Here is an 11,818-nt window from a genome sequence, read left to right as displayed (position 1 = left end):
GCGGAGGGAGAAACTTATAGAGATCTATAACTCACACTAGCAGAACATTTGACCATACAGTTTTGCCTGTTATTTCTGGTTGGGAAGCCTTAGCTTTCCTCAAAAGCTTTACTAATACATTTGTTTAAAAACAACAACAACAACAACAACAACAACACACACACACACACGAACACCAACCACTCTCACAAACCAATTTCAGAAGAGAAAGGCAACACTAAGTTGGCACACAAGGCTTCTCATGCCTGTTACTCAAACTACTGCAATCTGTTGTCAAATGTCTTTGCAACTGCTACATGTCAGCTATAGGCTCTCTGCCATGTAGATTCTCCAGAGAGGCTTTTTTTCCCCTTTTCCTTCTCTGCTGATGCAGCGTCTCACTGAACACTGAACTGCTTAGTGTTTCTTACCTCTTGAGCAGACAGGAAGTGAATGTGCAGCAGCTTCCTTTCACTGTCGACCAATGGTAAAAAAGTAATAGTAACATCATCATCAGTGTTCAAGTTAGCACCAGCACCTCGGTTGCCATAGCCATCATTCTCCATGGCAACCAAAGCAGAGAAATGGCCCCTTGTGTAGCCCAGAGCAATAGGGCTTTTCCAACAAAAACTCTGTTCCCATAACAAAGGCAAATATACACCTACAAAGAAGAAGGAGTGATGAAAGGGGTTAAATCAATGGAACACCGCACATTAATTATGTTGATGGGGGGGGGGAAATAATCTGAAAGCATGACATAAACCACATTTACAATGTACATCTCAATATGTCTTTTAATACATCATGATACTGGTTTCAAATTTAAGAAGCTGACTCGTTTTAATTAGTGGTTATAAAATATATTTTACTGTGGATGACAGAGTAAAATATAAGACACAATACTCTCTTCTAAAGTTGGCAATTAAAAGACTGCCAGCATCGTGAGCTGCAGTAACAACTCCCAAGAGGCAATCTAATATTCTATGCAACCTTTTTTTCAATGATAAACCCATGAGCATGAACTTAAAATACAAACTGCCCTGTGTAACTGAAGAAGTGGAAGCCATATTTGACTTGGTGTCCATTAATCTAGTCCCCACAGCCTCTCATTACATATAACTGAATCTCCCCCTGCCCGTCTTCTAGCACATCAGAAGTTATTCATAGATGCTTCATCAAAACAACTAAACTAGGAACGTGACCTGCCTTGAGAGGGTTTAAAAATAGCAGTGAGTAATCCAAGTACATTTGTAGCATAGCAACCTTTCATAGAAAAAAACCTCTGCCCGGTGCATTTGCACATGAGGTTGCCCTCAGCATGTCTCCTGACAGACCAGTGGCTCTCCTGCACTCACTTAACATAATTCCTGTTTTGCGTCCTCTTAAGAAAAATAGGTGACAATGCATTTAAATTGTATGGCAGTTAAGTATTATGGTATCATGCACTCAACCTATCTGTAGCCAAAGTTATACTCACTTACATGGACTGACTTCATATTGCAACTGCTTGTACTGGGGAAGGAGCATTTACACACACACAATTTGGATCCACAATAGACCTTTGTTATCAGGCTCTTGCCTGACTAGCCCCAAGGATCCAAGTGTGAACACACTGCTACAGCGGAGCGCACACACGTAGCAGGCAGAGCACTGTAGCAAAATACCATGTTATACCATGCCTTCCCTGTCTGCCTCTCTCCCGTTACAGAAAGCACCCAAAAATGGAAGAAGCTACAGCATCATCAGAGAGAAAAGGATCAAGTAATGACTCTAGCCTCCATAACTGATCTCTGAAGGCTGTTGGGACTTTCAGTGCTTTGTCACTTTAAGGCAAGAAGGCAAAGAGGACCCCTTGAAAACAGCCACATTAGCAGAGTACTCTTAGGAAGGTTGGTAGAGCACTGCTGAATGTACTCTCTGTCAAATCTAAAATAGAAACATGTGAACACTCAGGATGTAAGCAATCCTTTCTATAACAAACATTATTGTAAGTCACACTTACCTTGAAAACGGGTATATCCTAAAGTTTCTCCTCGGAAACTCTTATAATATTTTACTCCATAAACTATAATTGGTCTTCTAAGAATATGTGCAAGTACAAAAATGTGTGTCTGTTCCAAACTTGCTCCAGGCTGTATCAAAGAGAATAACACTTGAAATAAAAATGATATCTATCACATGAGACAGACCAATTGACTGAGCCTTTGATTTCAGCAAAATGTTCGTGTAACTGAAGTCATGAACATTGTTCAGATGTTAATTACATATCAATTATTTTTGGAATTGTTTGCATTTTGAAAGTTATAATTATCCAGTAAGTATATGCAAGCATCATTGGTTTGGTGCTTAAATTATTATGGGGGAGGGGCCAAAATAAATCCACAAGATTCAGCTACCAATTCTGTCTACGTTTAGTCAGATTTCCCCTGTAGCCTTCTGGGAACAATAGCTAAGAGCGGGGGTAGGCAATCTAAGGCCCATGGGCCAGAAGCAGCCCACAATGGTCATTTAACCGGTCCATGAGCCGCCCCTGAACAGAGCTGCCCACGTGCTGTGCTAAACCAGTATAGTGTGGTGACTCGCTTCCGCAGTGCTGAAAATCGCATCTGCGCATGCTCAGACGCCGAAAATGGCATCTGCGCAAGCAGCAGAAATCGCGGCCGCGCACGCTCACAATCCGGCCCACAGAGGGATCTCCATTGGAGTGAATCAGCCCAGGCGAGGTAAACCTTGCCGACCCCTGGCTAAGAGGGTAAAAGTAACAAACAAGGACATGTTTCTTCAGGCACCCTTATATTTTTAGCCTTGCCCAAAAGCATCACTTTACCTGAAATTTCTGTGTACTAATTACTATACAAGACTGTATTTTCAATAGAGAAGAAATTTTAACATTATAGTAAAATGTGACCAATGCATTATGAAATCTCATATGCCTCTTCAGTACCACAGTGGCAATTACAATGAAGCAGAATAAGGGATTCTATTCTGGAGGTCCTACTCATTTGCCTTTTACTTCATGTCACATTTGTTTTATTTTGTGACGTAAAAGTACTCAGAATGAAAAATGCTAAATGATAATTTGTGCATAAGAGAAATGCATGCATGATGAAATTATCTACCACTCTTGACTTCTATATATAATACCTCCAGGACAGAGGCATTGTGCCTCTGAATTTCAGTCACTGGGAAACAACAGCAAGAGAGAGATACTTGCCCTCAAGTCCTGCCGTTAGGCTCTCCATAGGCATTTGATTGGCCGCTGTGGAAAATAAGATGCTAGAGCAAGATTGGCCTTAAGTAGAGTCCTACTAGATAAGACCAAAGGCCAACCCAGTCCAACATCATATTCTTACAGCAGATAAAAACTTTGGCAAAATATACCCAAGCAGGATTGAAAACAATCCGAAATGGTCCTGCCACATCCAAGCCATCAGTAACTTTTAAACTGAGAATATGTCGGTCAAGAACAGAAACACATAAATACTAACCGTAAGATTCAAACAAATAGGAACAAAATAGATAGAAAAGCCACAGCTGTGAACATAAAATACAAGTAACTTTTAACTGTGCTTCCCCATGCTTTTTAAAAACACACACACACCTTACCTGACTAGCAAGCGAAAGTATAAATGCCCAGTCTTCCTGCCACTGTTCTTCTCGCAGTGAGAAGTGTAAACCAAAGCTTTGGGAGTACCATGACTCCCATTCTTTCCATCGGGTATAGAACCTACAAAAATAGCATAAAAGGACTCAAGATGCATTTTCATAATTCAAGATCGTACCGAACTATGCAAGCTTTCACTGAAAGTTGATTTCTTCAGATTCACACACAACACACAATACTTTTCTTGCTACTTCAGCCAGGTATTTTACGGGAGGAGAGAAGCTGAATAAAAAATTGGACAATAAATGCCAAATTCTGAGAAATATATATAAAGTATTTGGTTGAAACATAGCTCATTTAGCATCTCTTGTCTGAATTCTAAATTAGTACAATGTTTTCCCCCCCTGTTCACATTGGATAACCCAGTGTGAGCAACTGCTGGAACCTGGGAGTTAGCATCCCCTGAGTGGGAAGCAATGGACATGGTATGTCTGCAATGCCCCAGGTAAGAGATGGGGTGGAATGCCTGTGAAAGGAGTTCAACTGGAGATTAATTGTTGTGATGTGCCTTTTTTAGTGTGTAGTGGCTGTAATAGGCCTATAACTGGGTTCTTTGTCTGGCTGAGCATCTGTGACCATCTTCAAGAGAGTGGATTGTAGGCAGAATGTACCAGGAGTGGGTAGGTGGGAGAAATCTTGAAGAGTGCAGCAGAACTACCTATCTCAGTGTTCAATGGGAGAAGGTATGGCTGGAGGAGGAGGACAGTAATCACACATGAAAGAAGAGATATTGTTGATCCAAGACCTTGCCTAGGTAAGTAGAACTCATAGCAGTGGTAGGTGATGTCTTTACAAACTGGGGTAATGCATAGCCACTGACTCCGAAGCAATTCTGACACCAACTTCCATCAGTGCTACCTACTCCATCCATATAAGTTTCTATTAATCATTATAACTTACTGTAATTTCCATGGTCAGAATAGGTATAGCTATGCATGAGAGTTGCTAAAGGAAACAGTAACACACTGTTGCCCTCATAAGAATGATCTGGCTGATCATGGCTGGAATCCGTGCCGCACCAGATTGAGAACCAAGGCCACAAACCAAGATAAAAGTGAGGTCTGAGTCTCAGCTACTAAACACCCAAAACTATTACCTCCCCAAATCATTTCCCAGTTCCAGATGCCCTGTTAACTGATTAAACCAGTCCCAATTAATTTTCCTCTCCTATTGATTTTAGGATGTTCACACTTCAAGAGAAGTAGTTTGGCATGCTGTACAAAGAATCACCTCCAATCCATAGTGAAGTTGTAGTCTGCAGCTCTATGGTAATCAATATACCAGATTCAAAGTTCACATAATGAAAATATTTTGCACAGCAATTCTAGTTAAGCGAGTGATATGGTTTGGAGCTATGTTAACAGAGGTTTGTGACATTTTCCAGAGCCCAGATATTTACGAGGACAGCAACAAGCAGCGAAAATGACATGATTACTTCAGTAACAACTTTATATAAATTTCACTGGACAAAAGCCATTTAGAACTGATTGATCAATTATACTATTTTAATGGTACAACACAGACTTTTCTCCATAGATGCCAGAAAGGCAATTTTGTATAAGATTCCAAGCCACTGAAGCAGAAATCCTCCAAATTCCTTCCTCCATCCTATGACAACAAAGAAGCTTGCATTTTTCAAGATAAGACATCTGAATAAGCTGTGGTCATTTTCGTTCTTGATTTCTACTTACCAATGAGAACAATCATGTAAACTGTCATGAAGCGCTTTACGTAGCACCGAGTCCTTATCATAAATGCCCCAGGTAGCTTGTAGTACTGAATCAAGCAGGCAGTCCCCTGCAGTCCGATTCCAAAGTGCATAAAGTCTACTGTCCAAACGCGTACCCAATTCCAGTGACCAGTTTATAATGGGAGATTCTTCTTCAAGTTCTAGAAGATAACAAGCAACACAATGTTAATCATCCTAAACCCTACAAAAATACCTGTTGCATTTCAAGATACTAGTGTACATGCTTCTGAAATTCTAGAATGATTAGCAGAATACAGCAATGAAGTTCCTTTCATAATCGTGAATGCAGTTATGGTGGCGTGCATGCAAACTGATACTCAGTCATAACTGAGTATCATAGTACAGACTTTCATATTTCTATTAATACTCCATAAAACCTAACAACTGACACTTCAGTTTTCTCAGGGCAGGCTATCAAAAACAATCAGGTATCTATGAATAACTTGCACACCACTGTACATCTCAACAGAAATCTGTAAGTGGTTTACATATCTTAACATGAATGTATCATTTTTGTATTCCATTCATAATGCTGCTGCTAATAATATTAATAATGATAAATTCCACTTTAAGTAACATAATTAAGCAACAATAAGTATCTCACTATGTATATAAGTAAAATAAAATAGCAAATATTATGCATAACATCAAGATACAATATCCAATGCAACATAATATAAAACCTTGCATAATAGAGATACCATATTTACCTTTTTGAACATCTCTATCAAGTACTTCATCAAATAATTTCTCTTGGACTGTTGGTGGCAAGTCTTCAATATCTGCAAAACCAAGAATGAGCATGACAAATGATTGAACTCTAGAATCCACATATTCCATATGAACAGCTATTCACATGACAATCACATCAAGTGAAACGACCCTTTAGTCCCAAGAAAGAGGCAGGACAAACCAGCTCAAGTACACTATGTGAAATACTTTATAGCTTCTCTGTATGAAATTATGGCTCCAATCTCAACTAAACCAAACTATGTTCCCCACATTCAAAAACAAGTCAAAAAAGGTTTCATTTCGAAGCCCACTTAGAACATTGGGCCCCACCGTGTCCCCAATGCCAGGAGATCAATGAGGTCCATGCCACACTTCCACCATGCTAAAGAAACTTACCTGGGAGTTACAGTGGGGAGGTGGCTTGCAGGACAGTTTCTTCATTGGGTCTCCAATGGGTCCTAGTAAACTGCTCCAGCAACAGCCCAGATGCCAGAAACCTTGACAAAAGTATTTCCCAGAGCTCCTCACACTCCTATCAAAATGCATCAGGCATGCATTTTGCAGGAATGCCACATCTGGATGACACCAGAGCAGAGTAGGGCTGAATGGAGGGCACACAACAGAACTTATACATTGCTGCTGTCACCTGGCAAGTTTTGATGATAAAGTTTTTATGTTGCCAACTGCAACGTTCCTCACTGGTGTAGGAAATGTTAAAAATTGGAACTTAAAATGCCTAAATGTTCTTAAAGCTACAATCCTGCATAATCATCTACTTGGCAATCATATTGCTTTCCCCATCCAGAATAAAACATGTATTGGGTATACAAGTGAGGCAGCCAATGTGTGTAGCTGAGTGCAGGGAGAGCTGTAGCTCAGTGGTAGAGCATCTGCAGATAGTCCCAGGAGAGCCTGGAGAGCCTCTGCCAGACAGTGTAAACTAAGGTTACCAGATTTTTTTCAATGAATCCGGGGACACGCTAAATAAATAAATAAATAAATAAATACTACACGTTCGGGACATTGATGCTGCAGCAATGGTAGTGGCAGAGGGGCGGCCGCTGCCTTGACCTCAACCGCCACATTTTCCCTTCCTCCGATGCTTCTATTTCCTTTTGCCATGAGCCTGGGCAGCCCCCGAGTTGTTGGTTCTTCAGGGGTGGTGGTGGGGAAGCGGTGCAGTGTGGGTCAGGAATGGAAGGCGGAGAAGGGGGGCTGAGAGCCGCAGCGGTGAGGCCATTGGAGCATTCCCAATCCCATTCCTACTTGCATGCAAGCAGGAGGGGGCGGGGATCCCTCAGCTGGGAAGGGAGAAATCTCCGTCCCACTCCTGCTTCCATGCAAGTAGGAGTTGGGAGGCTACTCTGATAGGCAGCATGAAGCCTCCCTTCACAGCTTAGTTGCTGGGGTCAGGGAAGGTGGAGGCGGAATGGAAGCTGCATCTTAGAGCCCCTGCACCACCATCATATGGGGACTTTGAACAGCTCCTGAAGCCAGCCAGAGACAACTGCTCCGGGCTGCTGAGACTGCCGCTGCTGCGTTTCCTGGGGACATTAGATGAAATCCGGGAACATTCCAGGGATGGAATTTGTCCGGGGACTTATTCACAAATCCGGGGACCGTCCCCAGGAAACTGGGACATCTGGTAACCCTAGTGTAAACAACATTGAGCTAGGTGGACCAGTAGTCTGACTTGTCTAAGGCACCTTCGTATGTCTGATTAGGGTGCCTTCAATGGAAAAAAACATTCAAGCTCATACGTCTCCCACACAGGTATGCATCTCTGTGTAGGAAATTGAATATAGGAAATGCAATATATTTATCAGTTCTGTGTTGCACTGGCATTTTCAAACAAAACAAAATTAGGAAAGAAGACTGAAGTTTCTCAATTGTTAGAGCTCTACGTTATATCTCCAAGTATCCATGTTTCCTTCCCTATCTCATCCCACTTACCAAAAGAGATACACTAAATGTAATTATTTTCACTTACTAGAGCAGTCAGACTGTTTCGCATTACATGATCTAGTGAATCAGAACAAATTAAGTACAACACGTACAGTTGGAGAAAAGGAATGTTTCTGTTTTTAGAAAAGCTATGGCCGTTTTCCTCTTTAAAATACTATCTTTAGCATCAAGCAATTCTCTGCAATAACAGAAACAGGGATTCTGTGTTTATGAGGTCACTACTCACGTACAATTGCTACAAAAGTAGTTTCAAAGCAGAAATGGTCCCTACATACTGGAGAGTTTCCTCAAGTTATACAAGTGAGTGCTTTTTCTTTTCTTTTTTTAAGTCCAAGCTCTGCAAAAATATTCAGAAACTGGTGGGAGAAAGGAACCATACTTCACTGAAATGTTGGCACCATTGGAAATATACAGATGCCAACTCTCAGCTATCTGGTCACCTCAGTTAGGAGTTCAGGCTGAAGGGAAACAAACAGTAATTACCGTATTTTTCGCACCATAGGACACACTTTTTCCCTCCTAAAAAGCAAGGGAAAATGTGTGTGCGTCCTATGGAGCGAATGCAGGGGGGAGGGAGGCAGGAAAAGCACCCAAGAGCCGCACACAAGCTTCGTGCGCTCCTGCGGGCTTTTCCCCAGGAGGGAGAAGGGACTGACTGGCCGCATCAGTCCCTTCTCCCTCCTCGGGGAAAAGCCCCCAAGAGTTGCGCACTCTTTAAAGGCTGCGCGTCTCCTGCGGGCTTTTCTACGAGGTGGGGGAATTCCCTCCTCCTGGGCTCCCTTTGAAGCGGCAATGTGGGAGGGGAGCAGCTTACACTCATGTAAGCAGCTCCTCTCCCACTTTCCTGCTTCAAAGTGGAGGGAATCCACTGCAGTTGCGAGCAGAGGATCCATGGCTCCGCTTCCTTCCCTCGAAGCAGGGTGCAGGGGGGAAAGAGGGCAGGAAATAGATGCCGGGCAGGAGGACACAACCACACTTTGCCCACTGGAAAGTCCACCTCAGCCTCCCCAGATTTCCACTGAGACGGCCAGGCTAATCTCGATGGCCATAAGTCTGGCTCAGCATTATTAACTGGACTTAGATAAGCCATGGTTCCCCTTCCTACTCTCCTCTGAGGCTCAGTTTAAAGCAGCAAAGTGGACAGGAGCCGCCCGCTTTGCTGCTTTAAATAGTTTAGTGCAACATTTGATTCAGAATATTTTTTTCCGTATTTTCCTCCTCTAAAAACTAGGTGCGCCCTATGGAGCGAAAAATACGGTAGCTATCCTTTGAGTCTGGGACCCAGGGTACGGGGAGGCCTCAGGGCCTTTGAGGCATACATTCTCTGAGCCCAATTTCTTCTATCTCTTTTTTCCCGGTCTGTCTGTAGTGGAGCCAAATGGGACACAGAGAACTGTCCCCATCACATGCTGATGCTATTGTGGGGGCTTTCAGAAATTCACATACTCCCAACTTTTGCCACAATGGCTCCTGTCATACAGACTGAACTATTGTCACATTCATTTCTATGTTGGAGCTGCACTACTTCATGCTGAGCAAAGGGGCTCCAACACCTGCTCCAAAAGACCCTTATGGAGAAGTAGGTTTCCCAGAGCAGATCTCCCTAGTAAGCTAAGGAACACAGACATAAATATTTTGTCTCTGGCTCCAGTCATCATTAGCTGCAGCTTTGCCCACTGCTGGTATGCATCCCTCAACAGACAAAAGGTTGCCCACCCTTGCACTATACCAATTGTGCAATTGCAACTAAATGCTCTTCAGAACTCAGCAATTTCTTTGCTGTGCAGCAGTAGAATGAAGTCAGCAGCAGAATTCTTGTTATTTTACAGCTACAGTGATCTCAGGCAGGTGTACATTATCAGAATTTAAAATATTTCCATGACAAAGGTATTTACTAACAAAACAGTTTGAATCCAAGACTATAATATAGGCCTAAAGTATGGTTACCAGATGTCCCCATTTCCCGGGGACAGTACCCGGATTTAAAAATCTGTCCCCGGACAAAATCCGTCCCCAGAATGCCCCCAGATTTCATTTAATGTCACCGGATTTATATTTTAAGTGTTATAGATTTCTTAGTAGGGAATGAATGTTGTGTGATTGGTTCAACAGCACAAGACACATCATATGGGGACTTCCAGCGAGGCAAAATGGCGGGTGCCACGGCAGCGAGCAGCTCCTGAAGCCAGCCAGAGCCAACTGCGCTACCAGGCTGGCTCCGGGCTGCTGAGACTGCTGCTGCCACTGCCAAGGGGGAACCAGGGACGCCCTGCACGTCAACTGGGGGAACCGCTGACCCCCCTCCCCCCACAACCCAAATCAAGCCGGAAGCGAGAGCGCTCAGCCACCCAGCCAACTGCCCACAGAAGAGAAGATATTGCTTTTTTTAGTAACTTTTTTCCTCTTTTCAAAAAAACTGGATTCTTTGAAAAAAATCTGGTAACCTTAGCCTAAAGAGTACTTTATTATGCAAACACAGGAATGAGACTCAAAGTAATTTCAATGTTAATATAAAGGAACTGTGACAACAGTCTTTCTCCTGAAGTTTCCTCTCTGAAATTTACTCCATGTGTAGTCAAGAAGCTTAATGAATGAAGATTTTTCAAAACCTACAGCACTTCTGTTGAGGAAGTATAAGAAGTAGTCAGAAGTGGGCAATTTCATACACCCATTTATCTGCTAAGGACAAGTTACCAGATAAAAGAAGCACCTCATAATTACCTGCAGGTAATGTAAATGTTACAAGGTCAGTTAGGAAATAGCAGGCAAAGTCTCCCTTCCGCTGATGAAGAGATGCAGCAATTTCACGTCGTATTTGCTCAGTAAGCTCTGGGCATACCATAGCTGGAATGCACTTAGCTGCATGTTGGGATACCTGTAACAGGATGTTTCAAGATGTTATTAATTTAAGAGAGAAATGGACCACACCTGTTAAAACGTAAGAGAATCCCCCACCCAAGGACAGCTGACAGTAACAGTAAGACCTAATGTTCTGCATTACTGGAATGGTGGGCTTGGGAACACAGGCGTCTCACTTCTGACTCCTGTTCAGTCATATAGGTTGCTGGGTGATCACAGGGCAGTAATGCATTTGTAGTCTAACCTACCCCTGTGAGAGGGGATGCCTGCATGGATACCAACCCGAGCTCTTTGCAGGAAGGACAAAACTATCCAAAGAGTGAAGTAGGTTTTGAGGAGATGTATGTCACTTCTTCCATAGCTTAAATGCTACTCTGTGATCAATTGAAATTGAGTTCCTAGAAAGAGCTGCCAGCATTGGATAAGCCTTTGAACTAACTGGCATCATTCCTTCAGAAACAAAACAAGAAGGTAGTTTTAGCAGCCCTGATTTCTGTCCATATCTAGTGAATACATGAATTAATGTGTTCCTAATATAAAACACAGCTAAGATGTACTTTACAGCTGTATCAAAGTCCCTAACATGGTAGGGTATCCAGGACTGCTTCACAAGGAACGTATTTCCTACACTGAGATTACCTCCATATAGAAACCATGTCCAGTGTGAAGAAGTCCATAAATACACAGGTCCACTGTCCCTTTCTGCCTAGCCTGGTAGTGTCTTGGATTTATTCATTTCACTTATTGAAAGTTAACTACAATACTAAAGTCAGAGCAATTCCTTCAATGAACATAACACATTCTTGGAATATTTCTCCAGTGCTCCACCATCTATTTTGGAGAACATTTCAAAATGTTTTTAAAAGCTC

At 42.5% G+C, this 11,818-nt stretch overlaps 1 protein-coding gene across 1 annotated transcript in view; it reads right to left on the bottom strand.

Moving 5' to 3' along the window:
* Positions 1–11,818, bottom strand: part of ZRANB1 (zinc finger RANBP2-type containing 1) — a 41,500-nt gene that overhangs the window by 3,960 nt on the left and 25,722 nt on the right. Inside the window, exons 5-10 of the mRNA XM_082222767.1 lie at positions 10,812–10,965; positions 6,104–6,175; positions 5,335–5,533; positions 3,586–3,706; positions 1,982–2,111; positions 411–640 (exon numbers count right to left, since the gene is read on the bottom strand). Of these exons, the coding sequence (XP_082078893.1) occupies positions 411–640; positions 1,982–2,111; positions 3,586–3,706; positions 5,335–5,533; positions 6,104–6,175; positions 10,812–10,965 (906 nt within the window). The remainder of the gene's footprint in view (positions 1–410; positions 641–1,981; positions 2,112–3,585; positions 3,707–5,334; positions 5,534–6,103; positions 6,176–10,811; positions 10,966–11,818) is intronic.

This window comes from Podarcis vaucheri (genome assembly GCF_965113315.1).
Source record: "Podarcis vaucheri genome assembly, chromosome: 5".
In the NCBI taxonomy this organism is placed as follows: Eukaryota; Metazoa; Chordata; class Lepidosauria; order Squamata; family Lacertidae; genus Podarcis; species Podarcis vaucheri.
This window is presented reverse-complemented; position numbering and strand designations above follow the sequence as displayed.